The following is a 27,389-nucleotide window of genomic DNA, read 5'->3' as shown; positions in this document are numbered from 1 at the left end:
ATCCATCGTCAATGATGACATCCAGAATTGTCACGACGATGCCGGCGACTTGTTGAAAAAAAAAACAACATCACCAACCCGTCTGCACCTGTCGAACACTTGCTGCAATATGACAGGTCTGACATTTCCAGGTCAGATTTAAACAACTGGATGGAGTTAGCGGTGACATCACCACCAACGTCATCACTAGCTCCACCCAATTGTGCTGTGATTGGCAAAAGAATTTCACCTGACCTGTGCAATGCTTTGCTTGGACCAATGTGACTATGCATATACCATACCTGACCAATGCCCTTGGAAGCTGAAAATCACTAAAATAGACACCACTATTCCAGCGGACTCCACTGTTCCAGCGGACTCCACTTGCTTCAGGGTCCCATACAGAGCAGCTGCCCTGCTGCATTCTGAACACTGAAGTTTAGTGCTTGACACAGGCACTTTTCAGAGAATGCTTTGCATTTTTTAAATGAAAAATGTTCTCTGATTGGATGAGGTGGAGAGGTGGGGTAGTGATGTCATAAAACCCAACCGCAGTCAAACATTTATTAGAATATTTTCTGCAATGGACTTGAAAGATGCAACAGTGAGTAAATGTTCCACTTTTTTTTAGGTTGTGGCCTCAGTCAATAATGCTGTGTTTGAAAAACATATTTCCAAGCTTGGCAGTACTCTGGAACCCTAAATTGTTTCTCATCAAAAGAAAAAAATAACAAAATAAAGATAAATTAATCTGGAAAACCAAACAATTTATTTTGGGAACCAACTTGAGGTATTAACCCACCTATGATGCACCTCTACCTGTAAATGTTTGTTGGATTGGATAGCATCAATAATTAAATCCTTTAAGGTTTACAGTATTTTTTATTGCATATGTGAAATTGATTTCCCAGATAAGCATTATTAAGGGATTACTCTTCTTGTTGGACTTTGAATGTATTTTTCATTAAGAAGAAAGCAGAGAGAAGGACTTATTGGCAGGGCAGACCAGGGTTTGAAAATTAGGAGAACTTGCCATTGCAATTTCCAAAAGGTATTAGAAAGAAGTGAGGTATTTAAACCAATGTTACCTCAAAACTGAAATATTTTAAAATTAGAATTTAGCATGAACTATTAAAACCAATTATCTGTACTTATGGCAGCTTTAATACATAGCTACAACAAACAGCCTACTGTTCTTACAGTCTGCAGACACTTACCTTAAACTTAATATGCCTCAGTAAATCAAAATGTTTGGCATATAGCTTCAAGTATTCCAAGAACACAGCATTATGCATAAAGTTAGGGTACTCATCAGGTATAGGAAAGTCTGGGTAACACATCATTTCTTTACAAGCATTGGTGAAAACAGAGCGGTAAATACTTGCTCTTCCATCTTCTGCTCGATCCTAAGAATATAGATAAGCTATAATTGACAAATGACCAAAATGCAAAAGTATATACTACATAAGTCACATGAAAAAATATATACCTATACTGTATACAGTACTTTAACTCAATGTTTTAACTTGGATATAATCAGGTATCACAGTCCTAACTAATACTAGGCCATGGCTTTCCAGCATTTAAGAAGAAAATGTCAAAGTGGGCCTTGCCTCCACCAATTGTTTTGTCAAGTTCACAGCACAAATATGTCCTTATGTTGTGGCTTGTTATGAACCTATTTAAAAGTGAATTGGCTGCCTTATCACATTCCTTAACACATGAAAAACCACACATTAATACAATGTTGTACATGTGTTAGCATGGACAGATAAGTGTGAATAAGCCCTTAAACATTATCAGTTACCAATTTTTCACATGACATTTTACAATCATAAAAACATACCATAAAATTCCATAGTCCACCAACGCAGTCACCCTTTTCAAAACAGGTTGCCTGTAGACCAACTTCCAAGCTACATTTGAGAGCAGCAAGTCCACTAATTCCAGCACCAATTACCGCCACCGTGTTTGACATTTTCTAGAATATGAAGTTTGAAACATACTGTATTATATCCAGTTAGTTGTTGGCTACAGACAGTACAGCGATCAAATACTTTTAGGGCCCATTCACATTTAGTTGGGCCATTGCAGTGCATTAACAAATGTACGTTGATGCATATTGAAGTTGCAAAATTCAAACTTATGCGTGTAGTAAATTGATATGCAGCATCTAATATCTACACGTCTTATTGGAATCTATCTGCAAATGTATAGTTATAATTCAAAGTCATCCCAAATGATTAATGAATCTGAGTCTATAAAGTAAATCTTAACAACTCACTTAGCCATAATTTTATCATAGTTCTCTCATTTTACACTAAAATTAAAAGACTAGGTTTACATGAACCCCCCTCTTAGTTAATGATATAATGCATTGGAAGGACTGCTTGTAGAGATAAGGAGACAGTTGTTGATTTCCAGGATCCCAGAATAATTAATAAATGTGTCTAGTAAATAGGCCTGAGAAGTAGGGAAACCCCAAGTAAGCAGAGGAGTATCAATCAAATTAAACCCAGATTTTTTTTCCCTATAATCAGGACCTAAAGTTAAATAGAACTGCTCCTTTCTATTTACAAAGACCTTCAGGTCACACACATCGTATTGTGGACAAGGGCAGCATTCTATGGCAAGTCTTTCTTACAGTCTATCTTTCTCTCTATTGTACTGAGTAACAGGACAAATGAACCTTGCATAAACAGCTGGCTATTGTACTGAAATGAAGGACATAGTGTGAGAACTGGTTAGAAAAAACTTGCAAAAACCTGTCTGAATAGAAATGACACATTTCAAAAGTTATCATATAAAACTAGATATAGTTTGGAACCAGGGGCGAACTGACCATTCGAGAACTCGGGCACTGCCCGAGGGCCTGGGGTCAGTAGGGGGCCCCATGAAATGCCCCTGGTACCTTTTTATAGGCTTTTTTAGAGTGTGGGTAAGGACACAGGGGCCCCATGATCCCCTATTGCCCGTTGGCCCCATGAGTTGTCAGTCCGCCCCTGTTTGGAACATTTTAGAAAAAGACTAAAAAAAAAAATGTCTGACACTGTTACCATACTCAAGTCACTTTAGTATGCAAATCTTTATAATTATATATATAAATATATAGTTTATTTTTCTATCCTCTATGTGTATAACTAATATTTTAATCGCTATACAGTGCATATGAAATTCCTCCTTATAGTTAAAATTTGACATTTAATTGCTACTACTATAAAATAGGAGGTCACCATACTCTTCAGGGTGTTCTACATATTTTAGGGAAACTGACATAACTGTAGCTGTGTTTGAATGTATTATATAAGGGTTAATCACAAGGAAATTTCCAAATAAACACAGAATAGACATTTCTTATCCTAGGATGCCATCTGGTGGCCTAGTGTGCTAGTACATAAGTAAACATAGGCTTGATAATTAAACCAATCCACCAATAGGAATACCAAATCATTGGATTCAGGTGTTCCAATCACCTCCAGGGCAACAGGTGTATAAAATAAAGCACTTAGGCATAAAGACTGCTTCTACAAACATTTGTGAAAGAATGCGTTGCTCTCAGGAGCTCCGTGAATTCAAGCCTGGTACTGTGATAGGTTGCCACCGTGAAAGTCCATCCGTGAAATTTCCTTGGTACTAAATATTCCATGGTCAACTGTTAGTGCTATTATAACACAGTTGAAGCAACTGAGAACAACAGCAACTCAGCCATGAAGTGGTAGGCCACATAAAATGACAAAGCGGGGTCAGACCAAGCTGAAGCGCACAGTGCACAGAAGTCGCCAACTTTCTGCAGAGTCAATAGCTAAAGACCTCCAAACTTCATGTGGCCTTCAGATTATCACAACAGTGTGTAGAAAGCTTCATGGAGTGGACTGCATCCAAGCATTACATCACCAAGTGCAATGCAAAGCGTTGGATGCAGTTGTTGTAAAGCACACTGCCACTGGATTCTAGAGCAGTCCAGATATGTTCTCTGGAGTGCTCAATCATGCTTCTCTGTCTGGTAATCCAATGGACGTGTCTGGGTTTGGCGGTTGCCAGGAGAACGGTACTTGCCTGACTGCATTGTGCCAAGTGTAAAGTTTGGTGGAGGGGAGATTATGGTGTGGGGTTGTTTTTCAGGGGTTGGGCTTGGCCCCTTAGGTCCAGTGAAGGAAACTCTTAAGTTGTTAGCATACCATTTTGGAAAATATCATGCTCCCAACTTTGTGGAAACAGTTTGGGGATGGCCCCTTCCTGTTCCAACATGACTGAGCACCAGTGCACAAAGCAAGGTCCATAAAGACATGGATGATTGAGTTTGTGGTGGAGGAACTTTACTGGCCTGCACAGAGTCTTGACCTCAACCTGATAGAACACCTTTGGGATGAATTAGAGCTGAGACTGAAAGCCAGGCCTTCTCATTTGACATCAATACCTGTTCTCACAAATGCGCTTCTGGAAGAATGGTCAAACATTCCCATAGACACTCCTAAACCTTGTGGACAGCCTTCCCAGAAGAGTTGAAGCTGTTATAGTTGCAAAGGGTGGACCAACTCAAGAGTGAACCCTACGGACTAAGACTGGGATGCCTTTAAAGTTCATGTGCATGTAAAGGCAGGCATCCCAATACTTTGCCAATATAGTGTATCTATGCATATCCATGCGGGAGGTGTGTTTTAAACATTAGATGAGTGATGTAGAACTATTCAGACTTTTTACTGTTTAGACCAAGTGGGGAAATAGCTGTTTATTTTTCAGCTGCTGCCTAGTTATAGTTTTCAGAGGTTAAAGTGCTTTACGCCTGTTATCTAATAATAATTTTAGGTAGTAAAATCTATTTTTTGATAAGTTTTTACAGAATTGTCAGATTGTTTATAGCTGTCCTTCTCCTAGTGGTTCCTCCTTAATACCTGTAGGCAGAGGCGTCCCTAGGGTAGGTGTCACCTGGTGCGTTAACACTTGGTGACACCCCTCCGACGATCCCCGCAGAATGGATCAGATCTGCGGATTGAGCATAATGGATTGGACTCCGATCCATTATGCTCAATCCGCAGATCCGATGCATCCTGCGGGGATCGTCGGCTTGCTTTACAACTTACCTTTTGTGGAGCGGGTCCAGTGTCACCCCATGCGGTCAGTGTCACCCGGGGCGGACCACACCCCCGGCACCTGCCTCCGGATGCCACTGTCTGTAGGATCAGCAGAACACAGACAGCATTAAAATCCAGCAGAGGTTTTTAGTCCTTAACCACTCTATATCGAATTAGAAAAAAAATGTTGTGGCTGGGATTCTGCTTTAAGCAACATTTATCTGTTCACATAAGTATATATTTGCACAGACCATTCCATTTTTTAGTGCTAGTTCACACCAGATGCAGTCCAGTGCATTTTTTTCCATGTATTCCAATGGCCCTAGTTCACACTAGTGCAGTCAGTACCAGTCAGTTTCCGATGCAGAAAAAAAAGTAGAACATGCTGCATTTTTTACTGCACAGAACTGTACTGGAAAATAGCAAACTGCATCAAAACTGTACCAGAACGGAGTGTGGTGTGAACTGTAATTAAAAACGTATCCGGAATGCATCTGGAGTGCGTTTTTGTGCTGTGAGCTGACCCTTAATGTAATTTAATACATTTTACTGTATTCACAGTCACTTCCAACATTCAAGGCAACTAATTAAAAAAAATCCAACAATTGAGGCTGGGTGGACCTGGTAATTCGGTAGTAAGGATGTTACTCTTGGAGTCTCCAAGAATCTAGTAAATGATTCAGTATGCTCATATCTATTAAAAATGCTCTCGTATCAACATTTAAAGAAAGATTCTTAAACCCTGCTATTTCTAAATATTGCTTTGACTGGCCTCTAGTGCAGACCCAGTCCCCTACAAAATTGCATCTGGCCCACAGCTAGGGTTAGTGTCATATCCTCAATGTGGTCCCACTCTGCCTTCACACAGGTCGCACCTTAGGTCAGAAGAAGTCTGCCTTCACCCCCTTCAAGTCTCCAGTGCGGTTTCCCCCTGCTCCACAGTCATCGTCTCTATTGTTGGTTCGATGGAAGACAAAACTTCCTCTGTCTGGACCTGCTCCTCCTCCTATACTTTACCTCCTAGCTCCTGTACTGCAACTACATGAACCCCCCCAACTCTCGGCTCCCATTCTGCAGCTACAGCAACTCTGCAAGTGTAAGGCAGTGCCAAACATTTATTAAGTGCAACTAACCAATCATAGTCTCAAGGGTAAACATGCTCTGGTAAACTGTAGAGTGTTTTAATGTGACTGTACAGTACTAGACGCATTTTCCTGGTAGAACTTCATTCCACATGAATACCATCTAGAGAATTTCTTTTTTTCTTGTGATATCTGATGACATCTTTTGCTGGATTTTTCTTCTGGAGATTGGAGTGTTTGCACTTGTATGGACTACAATATTTAACCTTCTTTTCATGTTATTTATTTGAATATTGTGAGAATATTACAATTTATTTATTTATGTATGCTTATGTTGCAGATTATCACTAGATTAACAATTATGTAAAATGGTTCCTTCTATATCAGTGGTCTCCAAACTGTGGCCCTTTGCTTGCCTTTATCTTCCCCTTGGGACACTATTCCACCAACTGAAACCAATGATGGAGCACAATTCCCCCTACTGACACCATCAATGGGGCATTGTTCTTCTCATTGATATCAACAATATTGCACTATTCCTTCCATTAAAACAAATGATGGGGCACTGTTGCCACGGCATTTTCTACTCCCACTGGCCACAGTCCGGCCCCCCTAAAGCCTGAAGGACAGCAACCTGGTCCTTTGCTTAGAAAGTTTGAAGAACCCTGTTCTCTATAATCAAAAAAGAACAATGGTGCTGTTCTATGTACAATAAACTGTATGAACATCCAAATCAACACTTGGTAAAAATCAGATAATTGTGACAATTTAAATTAAATAAACATAAAAGTGAAAATGAAAAAGTTAAAAGAAAATGTCCATCCAGTGTTTCAGCAGTGCACAAAATAAAGTCCCATTATTGTCCAGTCTTGTTACTGAATAATGTAAAAAATGGAAATATCCTCCTGCACTTAATATGAATTAAATCCCTATACTAACAGCTGCTGTCACTCTGCCTTAACCATTAAGTCATATATTACCACGCCTTTAAAATAGTGAAGCGCTGAAATTAATACCCTATATATACATATTAAAGTACCATCAAAACCATGGTATTAAAGTACCATCTAAAAATAAAACACCCAAAGCCTTAATCTATCGGTGAAATATCATAAATAATAAATATGATAAAAGAATGACATACATAACTCATAATAATATAAATCCGTGATCAAAATTGATATGTGACAAATTTATATTCCCCTAATTATTTTATCCATCAAATTAATCCGTGATAATTAATCAAAATCAGTGATTATAATATTCAATAATAAAAAAATATATATATCCGTGACATATGTCACATATATATATCCGTATATATGTGACAAACTTATATAATCATAAATATTAAAAACGGTGATTATTGATCAAGATAAGTGATTATTAATAGAGATGAGCGAATCGAACCAGGCGAAGTGGAATTCGTTTCGAATTTCAGGAAAAATTCGATTCGCGTCGAATCCGAATATTTGCATAATTCGGGTGCGCGAATCGGATTTTTCCCGATCAGCCGGCAAAAGTGTCCCTGCAGAGAGCTCCGCTATTTCTGACAGTTCTCTGACAGTTCCTTCACATGTACAGCGGTTGAAACATTGTATCTATTTGTTTCCATTTAGGATACAGATGTTTTTATTCGGAAATAAATAGATACAATGTTTCAACCGCTGTACATGTGAAGGAACTGTCATAGAACTGTCAGAAATAGCGGAGCTCTCTGCAGATACACTTTTTGCTGTACTGGAATACTTCTTCTTTTCATTCTTCTTTTCATTCTTCTCATTCTTCTTTTCATTCTTCTTTTCATTCTTCTTCTCATTCTTCTTTTCATTCTTCTTCTTCTTTTCATTCTTCTTTTCATTCTTCTCATTCTTCTTTTCTTCTTCATGAAAAGAAGAATGAGAAGAAGAATGAAAAGAAGAATGAAAAGAAGAATGAGAAGAATGAAAAGAAGAATGAAAAGAAGAAGAAGAATGAAAAGAAGAATGAGAAGAAGAATGAGAAGAATGAAAAGAAGAATGAGAAGAATGAAAAGAAGAATGAAAAGAAGAAGAAGAAGAATGAAAAGAAGAAGAAGAATGAAAAGAAGAATGAAAAGAAGAAGAAGAAGAAGAATCTTTTCATTCTTCTCATCCTTCTTTTCATTCTTCTTTTCATTCTTCTTCTTTTCATTCTTCTTCTTCTTTTCATTCTTCTTTTCATTCTTCTTCTTCTTCTTTTCATTCTTCTTCTTCTTTTCATTCTTCTTTTCATTCTTCTTCTTCTTTTTTTCATTCTTCTCATTCTTCTTTTCATTCTTCTTCTTCTTCTTTTCATTCTTCTTCTTCTTTTAATTCTTCTTTTCATTCTTCTTCTTCTTCTTTTCATTCTTCTTCTTCTTCTTTTCATTCTTCTTTTCATTCTTCTTCTTCTTTTCATTCTTCTTCTTCTTCTTTTCATTCTTCTTTTCATTCTTCTCATTCTTCTTTTCATTCTTCTTTTCATTCTTCTTCTTTTCATTCTTCTTTTCATTCTTCCCATTCTTCTTTTCTTCTTCATGAAAAGAAGAATGAAAAGAAGAAGAAGAATGAAAAGAAGAATGAGAAGAAGAATGAAAAGAAGAATGAGAAGAATGAAAAGAAGAATGAGAAGAATGAAAAGAAGAATGAAAAGAAGAAGAAGAAGAATGAAAAGAAGAAGAAGAATGAAAAGAAGAATGAAAAGAAGAAGAAGAAGAATCTTTTCATTCTTCTAATTCTTCTTTTCATTCTTCTTTTCATTCTTCTTCTTCTTCTTTTCATTCTTCTTCTTCTTTTCATTCTTCTTTTCATTCTTCTTCTTCTTCTTTTCATTCTTCTTCTTCTTCTTTTCATTCTTCTTTTCATTCTTCTTCTTCTTTCATTCTTCTTCTTCTTCTTTTCATTCTTCTTTTCATTCTTCTCATTCTTCTTTTCATTCTTCTTCTTATTCTTCTTCTCATTCTTCTTTTCATTCTTCTTCTTCTTCTTCTTCTTCTTCTTCTTTTCATTCTTCTTTTCATTCTTATCATTCTTCTTTTCTTCTTCATGAAAAGAAGAATGAGAAGAGAATGAAAAGAAGAATGAAAAGAGAATGAAAAGAAGAAGAAGAATGAGAAGAAGAATGAACAGAAGAATGAAAAGAAGAATGAGAAGAATGAAAAGAAGAATGAAAAGAAGAAGAAGAATGAAAAGAAGAATGAGAAGAAGAATGAAAAGAAGAATGAGAAGTATGAAAAGAAGAATGAGAAGAATGAAAAGAAGAATGAAAAGAAGAAGAAGAAGAATGAAAAGAAGAAGAAGAATGAATGAAAAGAAGAATGAAAAGAAGAAGAATGAAAAGAAGAATGAGAAGAAGAATGAAAAGCAGAATGAAAAGAAGAATGAGAAGAATGAAAAGAAGAATGAAAAGAAGAAGAAGAATGAAAAGAAGAATGAGAAGAAGAATGAAAAGAAGAATGAGAAGAAGAATGGGAAGAATGAAAAGAAGAATGAGAAGAATGAAAAGAAGAATGAAAAGAAGAATGAAAAGAAGAAGAAGAAGAATGAAAAGAAGAAGAAGAATGAAAAGAAGAATGAAAAGAAGAAGAAGAAGAAGAATCTTTTCATTCTTCTCATTCTTCTTTTCATTCTTTTTCTTTTCATTCTTCTTCTTCTTTTCATTCTTCTTTTCATCCTACTTCTTCTTCTTCTTCTTCTTCATCTTCATCCTCATCCTCTTCTTCTTCTGAGGATGAGGATGAAGAAGAAGAAGAAGAAGAAGAAGTAGGATGAAAATAAGAAGAATTCCAAGCCGGCAAAAAGTGTATCTGCAGAGCTCCTCTATTCTGCAGATACACTTAGAGGAGCTCTGCAGATACACTTTTTGCCGGTTTGGAATTCTTCTTATTTTCATCCTACTTCTTCTTCATCCTCATCCTCATCCTCGGAAGAAGAAGAAGAGGATGAGGATGAAGAAGAAGAAGAAGAAGTAGGATGAAAATAAGAAGAATTCCAAGCCGGCAAAAAGTGTATCTGCAGAGCTCCTCTATTTCTGACAGTTCTCTGACATAGAACTGTCATAAATAGAGGAGCTCTGCAGATACACTTTTTGCCGGCTTGGAATTCTTCTTATTTTCATCCTACTTCTTCTTCTTCTTCTTCTTCTTCATCCTCATCCTCTTCTTCTTCTTCTGAGGATGAGGATGAGGATGAAGAAGAAGAAGTAGGATGAAAATAAGAAGAATTCCAAGCCGGCAAAAAGTGTATCTGCAGAGCCCCTCTAAGTGTATCTGCAGAATAGAGGAGCTCTGCAGATACACTTTTTGCCGGCTTGGAATTCTTCTTATTTTCATCCTACTTCTTCTTCTTCTTTTTCATCCTCATCCTCAGAAGAAGAAGAAGAGGATGAGGATGAGGATGAAGAAGAAGAAGAAGAAGTAGGATGAAAATAAGAAGAATTCCAAGCCGGCAAAAAGTGTATCTGCAGAGCTCCGCTAAGTGTATCTGCAGAGCTCCGCTATTTCTGACAGTTCTCTGACATTCAATACTCCATACAGCGGTTGAGGAGTGAATGTCAGAGAACTGTCAGAAATAGGCTATTTCTGACAGTTCTCTGACATTCACTCCATACAGCGGTTGAAACATTGTATCTATTTGTTTCCATAAATGGAAACAAATAGATACAATGTTTCAACCGCTGTATGGAGTGAATGTCAGAGAACTGTCAGAAATAGCGGAGCTCTGCAGATACACTTAGCGGAGCTCTGCAGATACACTTTTTGCCGGCTTGGAATTCTTCTTATTTTCATCCTACTTCTTCTTCTTCTTCTTCTTCTTCATCCTCATCCTCATCCTCTTCTTCTTCTTCTGAGGATGAGGATGAGGATGAAGAAGAAGAAGAAGAAGAAGTAGGATGAAAATAAGAAGAATTCCAAGCCGGCAAAAAGTGTATCTGCAGAGCTCCGCTAAGTGTATCTGCAGAGCTCCGCTAAGTGTATCTGCAGAGCTCAGCGGTTGAAACATTGTATCTATTTGTTTCCATTTATGGAAACAAATAGATACAATGTTTCAACCGCTGTAAATGTGAATGTCAGAGAACTGTCAGAAATAGAGGAGCTCTGCAGATACACTTAGCGGAGCTCTGCAGATACACTTTTTGCCGGTTTGGAATTCTTATTTTCATCCTACTTCTTCTTCTTCTTCATCCTCATCCTCAGAAGAAGAGGATGAGGATGAAGAAGAAGAAGTAGGATGAAAATAAGAAGAATTCCAAGCCGGCAAAAAGTGTATCTGCAGAGCTCCTCTAAGTGTATCTGCAGAATAGAGGAGCTCTGCAGATACACTTTTTGCCGGCTTGGAATTCTTCTTATTTTCATCCTACTTCTTCTTCTTCTTCTTCTTCCTCTTCATCCTCATCCTCATCCTCATCCTCTTCTTCTTCTTCTGAGGATGAGGATGAGGATGAAGAAGAAGAAGAAGAAGTAGGATGAAAATAAGAAGAATTCCAAGCCGGCAAAAAGTGTATCTGCAGAGCTCCGCTAAGTGTATCTGCAGAGCTCCGCTAAGTGTATCTGCAGAGCTCAGCGGTTGAAACATTGTATCTATTTGTTTCCATTTATGGAAACAAATAGATACAATGTTTCAACCGCTGTATGGAGTGAATGTCAGAGAACTGTCAGAAATAGGCTATTTCTGACAGTTCTCTGACATTCACTCCATACAGCGGTTGAGGAGTGAATGTCAGAGAACTGTCAGAAATAGGCTATTTCTGACAGTTCTCTGACATTCACTCCATACAGCGGTTGAAACATTGTATCTATTTGTTTCCATAAATGGAAACAAATAGATACAATGTTTCAACCGCTGTATGGAGTGAATGTCAGAGAACTGTCAGAAATAGCGGAGCTCTGCAGATACACTTAGCGGAGCTCTGCAGATACACTTTTTGCCGGCTTGGAATTCTTCTTATTTTCATCCTACTTCTTCTTCTTCTTCTTCTTCTTCATCCTCATCCTCATCCTCTTCTTCTTCTTCTGAGGATGAGGATGAAGAAGAAGAAGAAGTAGGATGAAAATAAGAAGAATTCCAAGCCGGCAAAAAGTGTATCTGCAGAGCTCCTCTAAGTGTATCTGCAGAATAGAGGAGCTCTGCAGATACACTTTTTGCCGGCTTGGAATTCTTCTTATTTTCATCCTACTTCTTCTTCTTCTTCTTCTTCCTCTTCATCCTCATCCTCATCCTCTTCTTCTTCTTCTGAGGATGAGGATGAGGATGAAGAAGAAGAAGAAGAAGTAGGATGAAAATAAGAAGAATTCCAAGCCGGCAAAAAGTGTATCTGCAGAGCTCCGCTAAGTGTATCTGCAGAGCTCCGCTAAGTGTATCTGCAGAGCTCAGCGGTTGAAACATTGTATCTATTTGTTTCCATTTATGGAAACAAATAGATACAATGTTTCAACCGCTGTAAATGTGAATGTCAGAGAACTGTCAGAAATAGAGGAGCTCTGCAGATACACTTAGCGGAGCTCTGCAGATACACTTTTTGCCGGTTTGGAATTCTTCTTATTTTCATCCTACTTCTTCTTCTTCTTCTTCTTCTTCCTCTTCATCCTCATCCTCATCCTCAGAAGAAGAAGAAGAGGATGAGGATGAGGATGAAGAAGAAGAAGAAGAAGAAAAAGTAGGATGAAAATAAGAAGAATTCCAAGCCGGCAAAAAGTGTATCTGCAGAGCTCCGCTAAGTGTATCTGCAGAGCTCCGCTAAGAAATAGCGCAGCTCTGCAGATACACTTTTTGCCGGCTTGGAATTCTCCTTCTTCTCATCCTTCTTCTTCTCATCCTTCTTCTTCTTCTCATCCTTCTTCTTCTTCTCATCCTTCTTCTCATCCTTCTTCTTCTTCTCATCCTTCTCCTTCTTCTCATCCTTCTTCTTCTTCTCATCCTTCTTCTTCTTCTCATCCTTCTCCTTCTTCTCATCCTTCTTCTTCTTCTCATCCTTCTTCTTCTTCTCATCCTTCTTCTTCTTCTCATCCTTCTCCTTCTTCTCATCCTTCTTCTTCTCATCCTTCTTCTTCTCATCCTTCTCCTTCTTCTCATCCTTCTTCTCATCCTTCTCCTTCTTCTCATCCTTCTTCTCATCCTTCTCCTTCTTCTCATCCTTCTCCTTCTTCTCATCCTTCTCCTTCTTCTCATCCTTCTCCTTCTTCTCATCCTTCTCCTTCTCCTTCTTCTCATCCTTCTCCTTCTCCTTCTCCTTCTTCTCATCCTTCTCCTTCTCCTTCTTCTCATCCTTCTCCTTCTTCTCATCCTTCTCCTTCTCCTTCTTCTCATCCTTCTCCTTCTACTCATCCTTCTCCTTCTTCTCATCCTTCTCCTTCTCCTTCTTCTCATCCTTCTCCTTCTTCTCATCCTTCTCCTTCTCCTTCTCCTTCCTCATCTCCAAGGGCATTTAAATTAAAGGTACAGTGTTCTGCACTAATTTAAAGGCTCTCTGAAGCCTAGAAACCCTTTTTATAAGTTAAATTTGTAGCGAATAAATTCGCATCGAATCGAATTTCTTCCTCAAATTCGGCGAATCAGCCGAATTGAATTTTTGAATAATTCGCTCATCTCTAATTATTAATTTCTGTGAAAAACCATATATCAAAATATTTCATAAAAATTTTTTAAATCCACTGCTTCTTGTGATTTATACACATAAACCAACACTGTGCATACAATAAGCAAAAAAAGTTCATGCAGTAATGTGAAAAAAACACTCAGTGATCTTCACTTCTAGTGCTCAAAAGGAATCCTCCAATGGCAGCAATGCCTGCTCACCTCCCTACCTTGACCCACACAGGGTCACAAGGCTATAGCTCTCCTCAAAGGCAATCCTTTAATCCAGGCAGCTCAGCAAGGGATCACAGGACTTCCACTCCACCTCCACTCAAACGTCATATAGGACACAAACAGAACTTCCCATAGTGTAATACTGTTTAATTAGACACTTTGTACATCATATTGTTTCCACTCACATTTGTTTCCTGTTACAAAAATGCTTTCCACCTCATTCCATGGGTGTGTTCATATACAGGAAGGGAAATCAATATGGCCGCTGCGTCCGGACATGGGTCACCACGTGACCGGAAGTGACGTATCTCTAAACTGGGAATGGCGTACCGACGCGTTGCATCACGTGCGTCGTGACTTCATCAGGGTCAGACCTTATATTTATTTAATTTATGTATACCGTATATACTGTATTCTTTTGTGCATATTTCACATTCAACTCTAGTAGTAGAGCGTGACACGTTTGCATTTGTTTTGATTTTAGTGACACATTTGTATGAGCATGTGTATGGTGTAAGCGACCCACTCACTTATTTATTTATTTAATTGATATTTATTTAAATTATACACACTAGTATAATAATTTGCACATATTTCACTTATTTATATTATTTATATTGGTTTTTCAATTCATTTACCCACTTTATAAAGACATGTATGTATAAAATACACCATAATAGCTCACAAGGATCACGTTTTTTAAATTAAAAAAAAAATGTGTTTTTTATACACAGAAATCGAACACATCTTGTATTGATTTGGATTGTAACCCCTTCATGATGGAAGATAAAACAAATCTTGCCTGTACATAGTTTTACAACTTTGACATGTGTTAGTATAACTGTACAAACCATTGCAGCTACTTACTCTAGGTTCACACCTAAGCATTTTCTGCAGCATTTTAACATGATTTCCTATGAGACATGTTCACATCTATGCGTTTTCACCCAGTGTGATTTTTAGAAAGGGTCAGGGACTTTTTTGAATGCAAAAAGTTGCATTTTTGGTTCTATAGACTTTAATGGAAACGCTGTAGAAAAGCATGTATTGCGTTTTTGCAGTGTTTTTGATGCGTTTTACATTTTAAATCTGCCTAGCAACAATAAAAATTAAAAAAAAATTAAAAAAACGCATAAAAATGCATCAACAACGCAAGGGCAAAAATGCAAACGCAATGCAGAACCTAGCCTTAGTGTATCCAGATGGACAATACCTTGTTTATTTCAGGGAAAATTGGGCTTCTTTTGGTGGATAACTCCTGTTTTTTTTTCTCATCAAAGAAAAACTGGCACACAATAGTCAAATTAATCATTATATAAAATTTTGTTTTATATTTACTGTTGTATTGCTATTAACATGACCTACCAGCAAAGAACAACCCAAAAGAATTCTCCTACTCCTGACTATTCCAGCAACACCACCTATGTGTATATTATGTGCTGTTTGTACCCATAGGAGAGCCCAGAAACAATGATGCACATTTTGCTTTTTTTAATACCCTTTCTAAAACCCTGACAATGATAATAAATTAAAAAATGCTTTTCCAACAATCTGATCGTTAGTACACAGGTTTTGAGAGCCGATGAGGATAGAAAAATGTTCTCATAAGATAACAGAATGAATGATTTACGTTTAATCAATATAGTATTTCTCCATAATAAACCGAGTGACCAAGACCACGCATGACTGGAAACATGAGAATGACCGTGATAAATCTTCATTTACAACGCAGATGCTTCTAAATACGAAAATAATATCGTTTTCAGTATATAAATATTTATAATAGCAATATTGAAGTGATAATCTTATTGCTACAATTTGGTCATTGTCTGCAGAGGTATCACGCGTACATGATATCTCTTCCAATTACACGCTGTTACATTACTACTCACATAGGAAGTTGTACTGGATTGCATGAGAATTTTTGTATGCTTAGTAGCACTCTTGTATTCAGTATAAGATTAGCATGCAAAAAAGCACAAACAATCTTTCCTCCGATTTTCATGAGTACTAGTTCTTTGGCTCACCTCTTCTTTGAATGTCTCTGCTATGGTAACAAGGGACAGGGTGCCAGTGGTAGACTATGCAGTGACAGTGTGACTAGCTGGCTGAAAGCTAAAGTGTCTGGGGTATTGAAAGGCCAGGAGGTTGAAAGTTAGGGGTTCAAGGGTGTGCAGGGAGGTGCAGTGGTAGGGGTGCTGGGTGACAGGGAGAGGTCAGGGTACAGAGTGTCAAGGGTACTGGGTTTTTCATAGATCTAAATACAAAAGCTTTCCACCTGTAAAGCCTGCAGGAATGCCTCTTTGACCACCACCAGATGTGCTCCCATATCATCTGTCTATCAAAGGTAAGTGCAAGGGAATTTTTCTGAGTCAGAATATGACAAAACTATGAAAATAAACTCTCTAAATCAACATTAACTATTTTTAATCTTTATGCTGCTAGCATTATAAATAGTTAGGAAATTACAGTATGTTGTATTTATATTTTTAAGCTTTTTTTTAAATTATTTTTTTCAGTGTGCTTCCTGGTTTCTGGCCTCCTCCAAAATGATGTCATACATCCAAGGATTTTTTAAATTTCATCTAGGGAGGAGGGGCTTTCTGAGCTACCCACACCCTCTTGCTTACATGCCTGAGCTATAGGCAGATGGATTCTTGAAAGTAAATGCTACACAAATCACCTTCCTTCACTCAAGATGGCTACGGCTAGAAATTTTTTCTTAGTGATTCCTCACAAAATTAAGCATGGAGACATGGATAGATGGGTGAGTTTGGTATGAAAATGAAATGGAATGAAATAGCATTTTCAATTTTTGATGCTCAGATACAGATTTAGTTTCATTCTAAAAGTAAATAGGGAAAGAAAAAAATATACTGACAGTGTTTGCAGCCTGGCTTCTGCACGTACCTGCCAATACAGTGGGGGGCAACTGCAAACTGCATGGTGCAAAATCTGCTTAATTGAATAAACTGAAGTTAGAAGCTGATTAGCTAACATGTGCAGCTGCATCAGATTCTGAGCGCATCAGTTTTAGTAAATCTCCCCCAGTGTTTGGATATTTACCATGGTATTCCATTTTGGAGATGGATCACTTTTTTTCTGTACTCATAGAGTTGGCTTATATATCGATGAAAAGCACAACAACTTATACTCAGAACTGATTAAATACCCCCCCCTGAAATGTGAAGCATGGAGTTTCTGACAGCTGTTGGTGTGCTCCGTCTTGCTTGGGCCAAACAGTACCCTGGAGCTGGAGGAGAAGGGCTGACATTTCAATTTACTACATCCCTACCATTTGGACACACGAGTGCAACTGTTTGTTCCCAAATAAACTGATTTTACTGTGCTAGGTGGTTGGGCTTCCCTTTTTGTCTTCATTCTTGATGGAATGGCTGTCTTAATGCAACACAGGTTAATTCAAATACATTAGCAAAACACAATGGGACAGCATAGTGTTCAAGGGGCCTTAATATTTTTATGTGTACTGCTGGCTTTGAGATGTGTGGGCTATGAGGACTTGAAGGGGAGGTGGCTTCACAAAATACAATTTTTGCTTTCTATATATTTTAAGAACTGTGCAGCTTATTAAATCTCATCTGCTTTAGTATATGTTTTAGATCTTATTGCCAAAAGTATTGGAACACCCCTCCAAATCATTGGATTCAGGTGTTCCAATCACCTCCATGGCCACAGGTGTATAAAATCAAGCACCTAGACATGCAGACTGCTTCTACAAATATTTGTGAAAGAATGTGTTGCTCTCAGGAGCTCAGTGAATTCAAGTGTGGTACCATGATAAGTTGCCACCTGTGCAATAAGTCCATCCGTGAAATTTCCTTGCTACTAAATATTCCACAGTCAACTGCTAGTGGTATTATAACAAAGTGAAAGCAACTGGGAACAACAGCAACTCCGCCACATAGTGGTAGGCCACGTAAAATGACAGAGCGGGGTCAGCTCATGCTGAAGCACAAAGTGTGCAGAAGTCGCCAACTGTCTGCAGAGGCAATAAGAAGCTAAAGACCTCCAAACTTTGTGTGGCCTTCAGAATAACACAACAACAGTGTTTAGTAACTTCATTAAAGCCTTACATCACCAAGTGCAATGCAAAGCGTCGGATGCAGTGGTGTAAAGCACACCACCACTGGACTCTAGAGCAGTGGAGGCATGTTCTCTGGAATGATGAATCACACTTCTCTGTCTGGCAATCCGATGGATGTGTCTGGGTTTGGCAGTTGCCAGGAGAACGGTACTTGCCTGTCTACATTGTGCCAAGTGTAAAGTTTGGCGGAGGGGGGTAGAGTTTGGGGATGGCCCCTTCCTGTTCCAACATGACTGCGCACTAGTGCTCAAAGCATGAAGACGTGGTTGAGCGAGTTTGGGGTGGAGCAACTTGATTGGCCTGTACAGAGTCTTGACTTCAACCCAATAGAACACCATTGGGATGAATCAGAGCAGAGACTGCAAACCAGGCCTTTTTGTCCAACATCAGTGCCTGACCGCATAAATGCGCTTCTGGAAGAATGGTCAAACATTCCCATAGACACACTCCTAAACCTTGTGTACAGCCTTCCCTGAAGAGTTGAAGCAACTCCTTTGTATTCCCTGGACATCACAAGGTACTTGTCCTAATCTGCTGAGGCAGTCTTTGGACAAGTTTCAATGATTATTTGTCATTCACTGCTGAGAGACTAGTGGAATGATTTATAGAAAGAAACCACCATGAAATAAAAATTTCGGCAGGTATTAGAGTACATACTTGAACCTAGGCAGAACTGTATTCTACGGCAAAGTTTCAGCACCTTTTGTTAATGTCAAAGCTTGCCTACATCTTCCTGTCTACATATTTTTTTTTTGTATTAACAATTTTTATTGGTTTTCATGCAAGTACAAACAGTATGTTTAAAAAAAGGATAAGGAAAGAAAATAAGCATAACAGGAAGGTACATCGATGGCGAAATTACATAGGGTCAGGACCAGTGGAATCATATAATAACAGTGTGGAAGTTATCAGGGCCTTACAATTTGGGCCGGCATAGAGGAAATGAAGGTATCCCATGGGAGCCAAATCATCTCAAACACAGCAAACTAACAACTATGTAATGCAGTCAAATATTCCATCTGTCTTACATCAGCAATAAGTTTGTACAAAATCGGCAATGAAGGGGGAGTAGAAAATAACCAACACATAGGAATGCTTCTCCTGGCCGCGGTCAGAACAATGTCTACATATTTTTATTGGTTCAGTGTGCCATCCTGCCATAGTGATAGGCCAACAGAAATGTGTGGGTTGGATTTATTGCCTAGCTTCAGGCTGAAAGGTGAAAATGTTTTGAATAAAATGTATTCTTATTTAACAGTTTAACAGTTGACCTAGTTTATCCCTGTATAACGCCTTCTTCTTTTTTCCCTTAGCTATTAAAGGAGAAGTCAGGCCAAAGCTACAGTATCTTCTCCTATGGGTCACAGGAGTACACCTCGTTCTGCACTCCTGTGACCCATTTTCAGCTGACAGCGTGCTAAAGCCCACAATTGGCTGTTGTCATTCCATTTCAGATATAAAAAAATCCCAACTTTAAAATCAGGATCCACCCAGATGCCTGGACTGACAGCTGGCTCAGCCTCTCAGCAAGCCACTGAGAGCCTGAGTCACCTGCTCCCCCTCCACAGCCCAGTGCTCCAGAGAACTCCCTGAAGTTACAGTGCTCAGCATAAATAAGTACACCCCAACAGATTTGTCGGAAAACCTTTCCTTTCAGAATCAATATTTTTTATGGGACATTACACTACAAAATATGCCCACAAATGCAGGCCATTGATTGCAAAGAAGATTTGTTAATTTGCACACACAAAAAAAAGTGTTTTTCCTAACAAATTCATTCAAGACCACGTTGCAAAAATGAATACACCCCAATGAAAGTCTTAGGGGCAAATCTACATTTTAGACAACAAAATCCTAATTAACAAGAATTCAACTACAGGTCAGTCTAATTATTCATTAAACAGGTGTCCAGTAGACAGATGATTATACAAGGGCATTATTTAACAAAGAAAATTCTTTCCCATTTCATGCTGTCAGCAATAGCACCACATGGAAGTGAAATGTCACTAGGCCTGAGAAAGAAAATACTTTTTTTACACAAGAAAGGTGAAGGCTACAGGAGGATCAGCAAAGCCTTACTTATCAGTCAGAATACTGTTGCAAAAGTGATACAAAAAATGAACAAAGATGGAACTGCAACCATCTCACAGAGACGTCCAGGCCGTCCACGGAAATTAACACTTTGAAAGAAGCATCTTCTGATGAGAAGGATTGAAGAAAATCGCCATGCAGTTAGCTAAAGAAGGAGAAAGCCAAACTAGATTGATTGTTTCCTGTGATACAATATGGTGTACACTGCAGAGGAATAGCCTGCATGGGTGTCGTCCATGAAGGATGCTTCTCCTAAAGCCCATGCACAAAAAAAGCCAGTCTAGAAATTGCCAGGGCCCATGCTGAAAAAGAAGAAGACTACACACATCTAAGGCCACTGTTGCATTTCTGAAGAACAGGGTGAAAGTGATTCAGTAGGCAAGTATGTCTCCTGATCTGAACCCAATCAAACACCTATGGGGAATTCTGAAGAGAAAAGTTGAGCATCACTCTCCATTCAGCATCCAGGCTCTAAAAGAAGTTGTTCTTGAAGAATGGAAAAAGATAGATTTTACAATATGTCGCCAACTTGTTCATTCCATGACTAAAAGACTTGGTGCTGTCCTTACAAATCATGGAGGTCATACAAAATACTGGATGTAGTAGTTTTTGTTTTGGGGTGTATTCGTTTTTGCATCAACTAATTTAAGTAAAACTGGAGATTTTGTAATCCAAGTTATATATTTATTCTTACTTTCATGTAATGAGCTAAACAAAAGTTCTGTAAAACTCAGTTTTGTCAAAATTTTGGAAATTGTTCTTGTGTTCATTGAGATATTGATTAAAATCTTACTTTTCAAAAGGGGTGTACTCATTTATGCTGAGCACTGTACATTATATATATTTACTATGTTGTGCCAGTTTTCCTTTGCAAAAAAAAAAATACAGGAGATGACGTTACCATTTTCCACCAAATGAAAGCCCTATTTGTGTTGAAAAGAAACAGGTATTCACTTAGATACACTAAAGCCTTAAAGCCTAGTACACACGAAGAGAATATCGGGTGAATGATAGCCTGTTTTTTGCATGCTAGTCCCATATTGAAAATGAAAAGTTTACTAAAGATAGCAAATTCTCATAAGACAGAATACAACTTTGGAAGCGATGTAATGTATTGTATTGTATTTTATTGTATTCTTTTATTTATGAGCATCTGTGGTCTTGGTCATTCAACTTTTTATGGACAAATACTGTACTGATTAAACAAAAATAATTTGTTCTGTTATTGTACAGGAAAAAATGTTGTGCTTCTTCCTTACAATCAGATTATCGGTTGATTGCTTCGAAAGCAGTGTTCTTCATCTGATTTTCTCATGGTGTATACTAGGCAGAAGGCCCTGTTCACACCTGTGCGTTTTTCTGCTTGAAACTTGTAGCGCTAATACGTTCAACAAACCAAATCCCATTCATTTTAATGGCCCCTGTTCACATCTGAGCATTTTGTTGCCTGTTGCTCAGAAAATTGCAAGAGCTTCTTTTAGGCAGACTAGCCCTATATTCAATGGGAATGAGAAACGCACAACATATGCATTACAAGCATTTTATCAGCACTTGGTCTCACGTTTTCTGGCAAAACAGCAGCTCTTCACCAATAATTTCCACCCCAAACTGCTTTCTATTGACAAAAATAAAATACCTGAAAGTTGAATACACATACCAGGGCTTTTTTCTCAGAGAACAGGTGCAGGAACTCCCCCCTTTTGAATCAATTCTTGTCTTTGCCCCCCTACCCACCTCTGAGCACAGTCTTTTAGTTCCACCCCCTACTCACTTCCCAGTACCGATCCTTATGGAGAATACAGAGCCAAGCATGGTTTTGTGGTCATTTATGGAACTTATATGGAATTTGCTAATGATAACAAGAAAAACAGCAAAATAGATCTCCCTGCAGCCAAAGCAAAATACCCCCTTCAGCAACAATAGACCCTAGCAAAATTATCACCACAGCAACAATAAATGCCCAGCAGCAACAACAGACATCCCGCCAGCCAGCATCAAAATACTCTCCAGCAGCCAGCAATAGATCCCCTAACTCAACAATTGATATCTTTTAGCAACAATAGATACCTCACCAGCAACAACAGACCTCCCCAGCAACAATAGACCACCATGTAAAAATAGATCCCGTTCAGTAACAATAGATCCCCCAGCAGCTAGCATCAATAGACCTTCCAGCACACCCCAGCACCACTTGCCATTACATACATTCAGTTTTGGAGGTTCCAGAACTGCATTCACTCATGTTCCCACTGAAAAAAAAGCTAAAGGGCTCTTAATACTCTTGCAAAACTCTCAAATAAAAACTCCTAATATTCGCTCTGCTTAGGTGTGAATGGAGCCCAAGTAGTTATGATGGGATGTGCAGTTTTACTAACACCTGTGAAAGTTGTATAACTGTGGTCAGGCATTAGGATTTGTTTTACCTTCATCATGAAGGGGTTAATATCCTAATAAATAATAATAGTAAAATTACAAAAGACTATTGGGCATCCCTTAATATACATCAAAGGACACATTTACAGACCCTTTATATTTACCAAGTTGACCACCTCTGATTAGTGGTCCAGAAAATGTAAAAAATAGCATCACATAAAGCACAGTGTCAAATAAAGGAATAGCAGAAACATATAAAAAGCATTAGCAGCAAACATGAACAATCATTACAGTACCTCTGGGTCTGCTTGGATTAGACAGCTTGATAAACTGCAATGATTTAATGTGCTTGCTGTGTTACTTACAGTTCTCTGTTGTTGCCTGAGGTTTTTGCTTCCCTTCTTTTTTCAATCAATTCTAAGCTAACAGCAGGGGTTCTATACCCTACTCACTATTTACTTTGCAGTATGCCAAGATTTCTTCACCACTGCTATGACCCAAATGCTGAAAAGAAAAAAAAAGAAAAAAACAAAAAGCTGCAGTCTCCTCCCTTTAAAGAACTGGATAGCTGCCTGCTAAACTGCCCGGGCGTGTTCATGTGCTAAGGTATTTATTTCACCAGTAGCATTCATTTATTTAAAGTACAGGCAAGCCAAATTTTTTATTTAGGCATGGAGATTTCAGTTACATTTCTCAGCATTAAAGATTTACCGAAGTAGTAAAGAATGTTCAGTTAGCAAATATGGTAAAGCCATATGCTCACTGAATACCCAATCATGTGTATGTAATATTAAAGGTGAACTTCAGACTTAGGAATTAAAATTGGCGGACAGGTATGATTTTTAATGCAGAAGAGACATGCTTTGTCTCTTCTGCATTAAATCTACTTACCTGCCTGTCCGCCCTTGTGCAGTGAGCTGCACATGCACAGCTCACTCTACAAATTCGTCAATGCCGAATCTGACTGGACTCCGAAGCATGCGCAGGAGTGATATCATCCGTGCTTGGCCAATGATAGCGGCCGGTGATTGAGGCCCATAAGCCGGCTGCCTGAAGATGTCAGCGGCCAAGCGGGGAGCTTGGGGTTGCCGCATTGCCGGAGCTGTAGAGTCAAGACCTGGACTGAGCAAAGCTAAAAGGGAGGGCCAGTATGACTGGGGCGTGCAGACGAGACGGAGTGTGTATTTGGGTGGGAGTATATGCAGGAGGTAAGGGGGTGGTTACTCACCTGATTGGAGTACGCAAGCTTGAGGGGTGGTCTTGCCAGGATTAGGAGGTGGGATGGGTCTTGACGGTGGTCAGTCGGAGCTTGTGTCAGCACGAGGGTGGTTTCTCCCGCCCTCCCTCCCTGGAGCTTTTCGTGCTTTGTTTTGCTGTTTTGGTTATGGTTTGTTCTTTGTGTTTGTCCTGTGGTTTGTTTTGTGTGGGTTCCTTGAGTTTGTTTCTTGCCTGGTCAGGCATTTGTGTCCTGAGGTGTTTGTCTGTTTTGTTGTGTCATGGCAGCTGGCAGGGGTCCATGGGTCTTTGAAGGCAGTGCTGGAGTGACAATTTGGTGGATCATGGGTTGGGCCCATCGTAGGTATGGGTGTTCCTTCCCAATTATAAGGTCACATTGGTAATGTGGGAGTTCATTGGCTGTATCTGGGACTACATAACTGTAGTATTGTCCCCGAGGTGGTGTAGTAGCGGCTGGGGGCCTTTTCATTGGGTGTCAGATACAGCCGAGTTTTGGATGTGAGTAACGGTGCCTTCAAAGACCTTTGACCCGGTTGGGATTATTACTGTCAGTTATTATTTGAGTGTACTGTAAGAAGTGTTATGTTAGAGTTATGTTAAATAAATGGCTGCTATGGCTGGTTTTACACCAAAAGAGAGTCGCATGTTTTATTTAGGTGGGGAAGGTTGAAGGGTGGTGGTGGTTTTATGGATTATGGGTATGTATTAGCCTCGATATTCTGCATGTCCATCAGTCATGAGCATTGTTCCACTTTAAAAAAAAAGAAAAACAATTTTGCTTTCATATGACTAGATAACTAAAGTGAAAGCTGATGTAACCTTATTTGCTCCTTATTCACTAAACTAAATGTTATTGTATATTTTAGTACATCAACCAAATTGCATACAGAATCATAATATTATCATTATACAGGATTTATATAGTGTCAACAGTTTGCTCAGCGCTTTACAATATAAAGGGAGACAATACAGCAACGATACAGTTCAATACAAGAGGGAAAGGAGAGCCCTGCTCCTTGGAGCTTACAATCTAAGAGATTACCACTAATGTCACCAGGGTGCAATATTTTACTTTTATATTTTTACATTTTTTATGGAGTAAAAGCTGTTTAATTCAAGCAGTAAAATGTATTTGTGCTGTCTTTCATTATTTGTAAAATATTTGTTAAAATTTAACATTTGGAAATTCTTGCCCCAGCACAATCAAAATCTAATATTCAAAAGTTGTGAAACTAAACAAACTTATCACAAGACCGAATACTCTGAACTGCGCAACATACCTGACTGCAAATTGTTAACTTTCTTTTTTTTTTACTGTGGTGCAGTTGCTTGTCGAAACCCTGAGAACAAAAAAGCGAACTGTGAACCACACAGCACACAAAGGGGGTTATTTACTAAAACTGGAGAATGCAAAATCTGGTGCAGCTGTGCATAGAAACCAGCGTCCAGGTTTTACTGTCAAAGTTTAATTGAACAAGTTGACGTTAGAAGCTAATTGGCTGCCTTGTACAGCTTCACCAGATTCTGAGTGCTCTAGTTTTAGTAAATCTCCGCCAAAAAGTGCATGAGGGTACAGTAATGTTCTGACCTCCAAAAAGGAAAGACCTCAAATCCTGAACCTCCTGAGGTGCAAGGCTCCTGACATTGGCAAAGCACACTATGGTTTATTTAGGCTGAAGCCAGGTGAATACCGCTCCTTAGGGATCTGCTGAATCCAGTCCCTCCAAGTTCTTGGTGAGGAACTCTTCCAAAGAGAGACCCCCCCAGTTGGTGAAAGGAAAAAGACCCGAAGACCACAGATACTCTTCCTGACATGAGGGTAGGCCCTGATATCATGCACTCTGTTTCTTTGAGAGAAAAATAAAAAAACACATATGCAGTGCAAGTGCCCGTCATAAATATTGCAAAAATAAAAGCCAACCTTGTGCTTTACACGAGGTTGGCTTTCTGGCTGGTATAAAAGTTGCTCTGAGTTGGCCAAGATGTCCACGTCCAAGAGTTGTATGCAAGAAAAGCAAAGGTGACTTGTCCAAGTGCCAGTGAAAACTCAGTGGAGTCCCAAAACCCATAGGGGTTTATTTACTAAAGCTGGAGGGTGGAAAATCAGGCTCACTTCTGCATAGAAACCAATCGGCTTCTAACTTCAGCTTGTTCAATTAAGCGTTGGCAATAAAACCTGCAAAATGATTCGTTTCTATACAGAAGACAGCCTCATTTTGCACTCTTCAGCTTTAGTGAATGAACCCCATAGTGTTTTTCTGGCACACTTGGGACTCCACTCTCAGGGGCCACATGACCAGGATCTCCTTGTGCCTCCTGGCCCCTGGCAAGACAAATGCACCCTCATTCCTACAAGAAATGCATTAGCACTTAGTGAGGGTCCTGTCTTCAACCAGGGGCAAGCCTGGTGCACAAAAATCAATCCAGGAAGAAAGGGATCCTTCCCTCCATATCCATCTTATTAGGGCTCATGTACACTGCAGCTCCTAAACTGATGTTCAGGAGCTGTTCAGCATTTTTTTCAGCAGCCCCATGAACTCTCTCTAATGTTTTCCTATGTGTCCATGTACACATCGTCGTTTACAGTCGTTTACGGGCAGTTGAATTTAAAGTAGTTTTTTTGAGCGCACCAAACTTGCGTTCAGAAGTAAATTTTACCAGAGTTTCAAACGCTTGTAAACACATGTAAATGCTTGATCCATATCCAGATGCTGTCCAGAACCTTTTTTCATCATCAGAAATGCATGCACAGCATTTTCCATGTATTCAAATGGACCCGGTACACCAGGGCAGTCAGTTCCAGGTTTCACGTGAAGGAAACAATGGTAGAACGTGCTGCATTATGCTCATGATGGGATCCATAGTGAATTCAACCAGAAAAGACAGGTAATTTCAACACGTACTGGTCTCTCTGCTATTCCTCTCAAAATGTCTGAAATAGTTATTTTTTTACTATTTTTCAGTGCATTCTGGACATTTGGGAAGGTCTCCTGAGGTTATCTTTTAAAAACACTTCTAAACGCAAACACACATAAACGCGCATAAACGCGGTATGCAAGTGCGGCTAAACTGACGTTTTTTAACCTATGTTTTTCAGCAGACAGTTTCCATCATTCAAAAGAGTTTTCCAAATGCGCCGTGTACATGAGCCCTTACACTGAGAATTACTAACCAGCAACCCAACTAAGTATGAGGCACCAGCATTCAAAACTGATAAGAACAGGTACTACACTTGATCTTAATCAAAAGACTGAGAAGTGAAAATGACAAATTATCATGTATTTTTCAAAAAATCACTTTTAGGGATTCTTCACATTATCTGTGGTCACCTGCAAATCCGCACTGGAAAATCGCATGTCCCTGCTATGGCACATCAAAATCGTTGTTTTCACATCACAATGCTGGTGCCATGAAGTGTAGAAAAAAAGCAGCATGTTTGCATTTTTCCGCAGCACACTGGATGGCACAGCATGTCACCACACCACAGCACAAAACACCACCCTGCTGTGCAGTGACTGTGTGACACTTCAAATAAAGTTATCAAAAAAATTAAAAACTACGCAGTGTGATATGCTGAATGTGCATCACACAGATCCCTGTTGTGGTCAACACTTACATTGGCCTGCGCAAAGTGTAAAAAAATGTG

At 38.9% G+C, this 27,389-nt stretch overlaps 1 protein-coding gene and 1 pseudogene across 3 annotated transcripts in view; both read right to left on the bottom strand.

Annotated features, from left to right (window-relative positions):
* Positions 1-23,028, bottom strand: part of FMO3 (flavin containing dimethylaniline monoxygenase 3) — a 57,893-nt gene extending 34,865 nt beyond the window's left edge. Inside the window, exons 1-4 of one of the 3 annotated variants that reach the window (XM_089671545.1) lie at positions 22,873-23,008; positions 5,061-5,150; positions 1,826-1,960; positions 1,197-1,385 (exon numbers count right to left, since the gene is read on the bottom strand). In XM_089671545.1, coding sequence (XP_089527671.1) covers positions 1,197-1,385; positions 1,826-1,957 — 321 coding nt within the window. In that variant the 5' untranslated portion in view covers positions 1,958-1,960; positions 5,061-5,150; positions 22,873-23,008. Of the gene's footprint in view, positions 1-1,196; positions 1,386-1,825; positions 1,961-5,060; positions 5,151-22,872 lie in introns of all 3 variants that reach the window. The other 2 variants (XM_089671544.1, XM_089671546.1) reach the window with 2 other exon arrangements.
* A 3,874-nt stretch (positions 23,029-26,902) lies between these two features.
* LOC149467574 (U2 spliceosomal RNA) lies at positions 26,903-27,005 on the bottom strand (annotated as a pseudogene).
* Positions 27,006-27,389: the final 384 nt, after the last annotated feature.

The sequence above is a fragment of the Staurois parvus genome, unplaced genomic scaffold (assembly GCF_062004578.1).
Source record: "Staurois parvus isolate SC_StPar_1 unplaced genomic scaffold, SC_StPar_1.0 ptg000106l, whole genome shotgun sequence".
Classification (NCBI taxonomy): domain Eukaryota; kingdom Metazoa; phylum Chordata; class Amphibia; order Anura; family Ranidae; genus Staurois; species Staurois parvus.
Note: the sequence above shows the minus strand (reverse complement) of the source record. Positions and strands in the feature narration are given on the sequence as shown.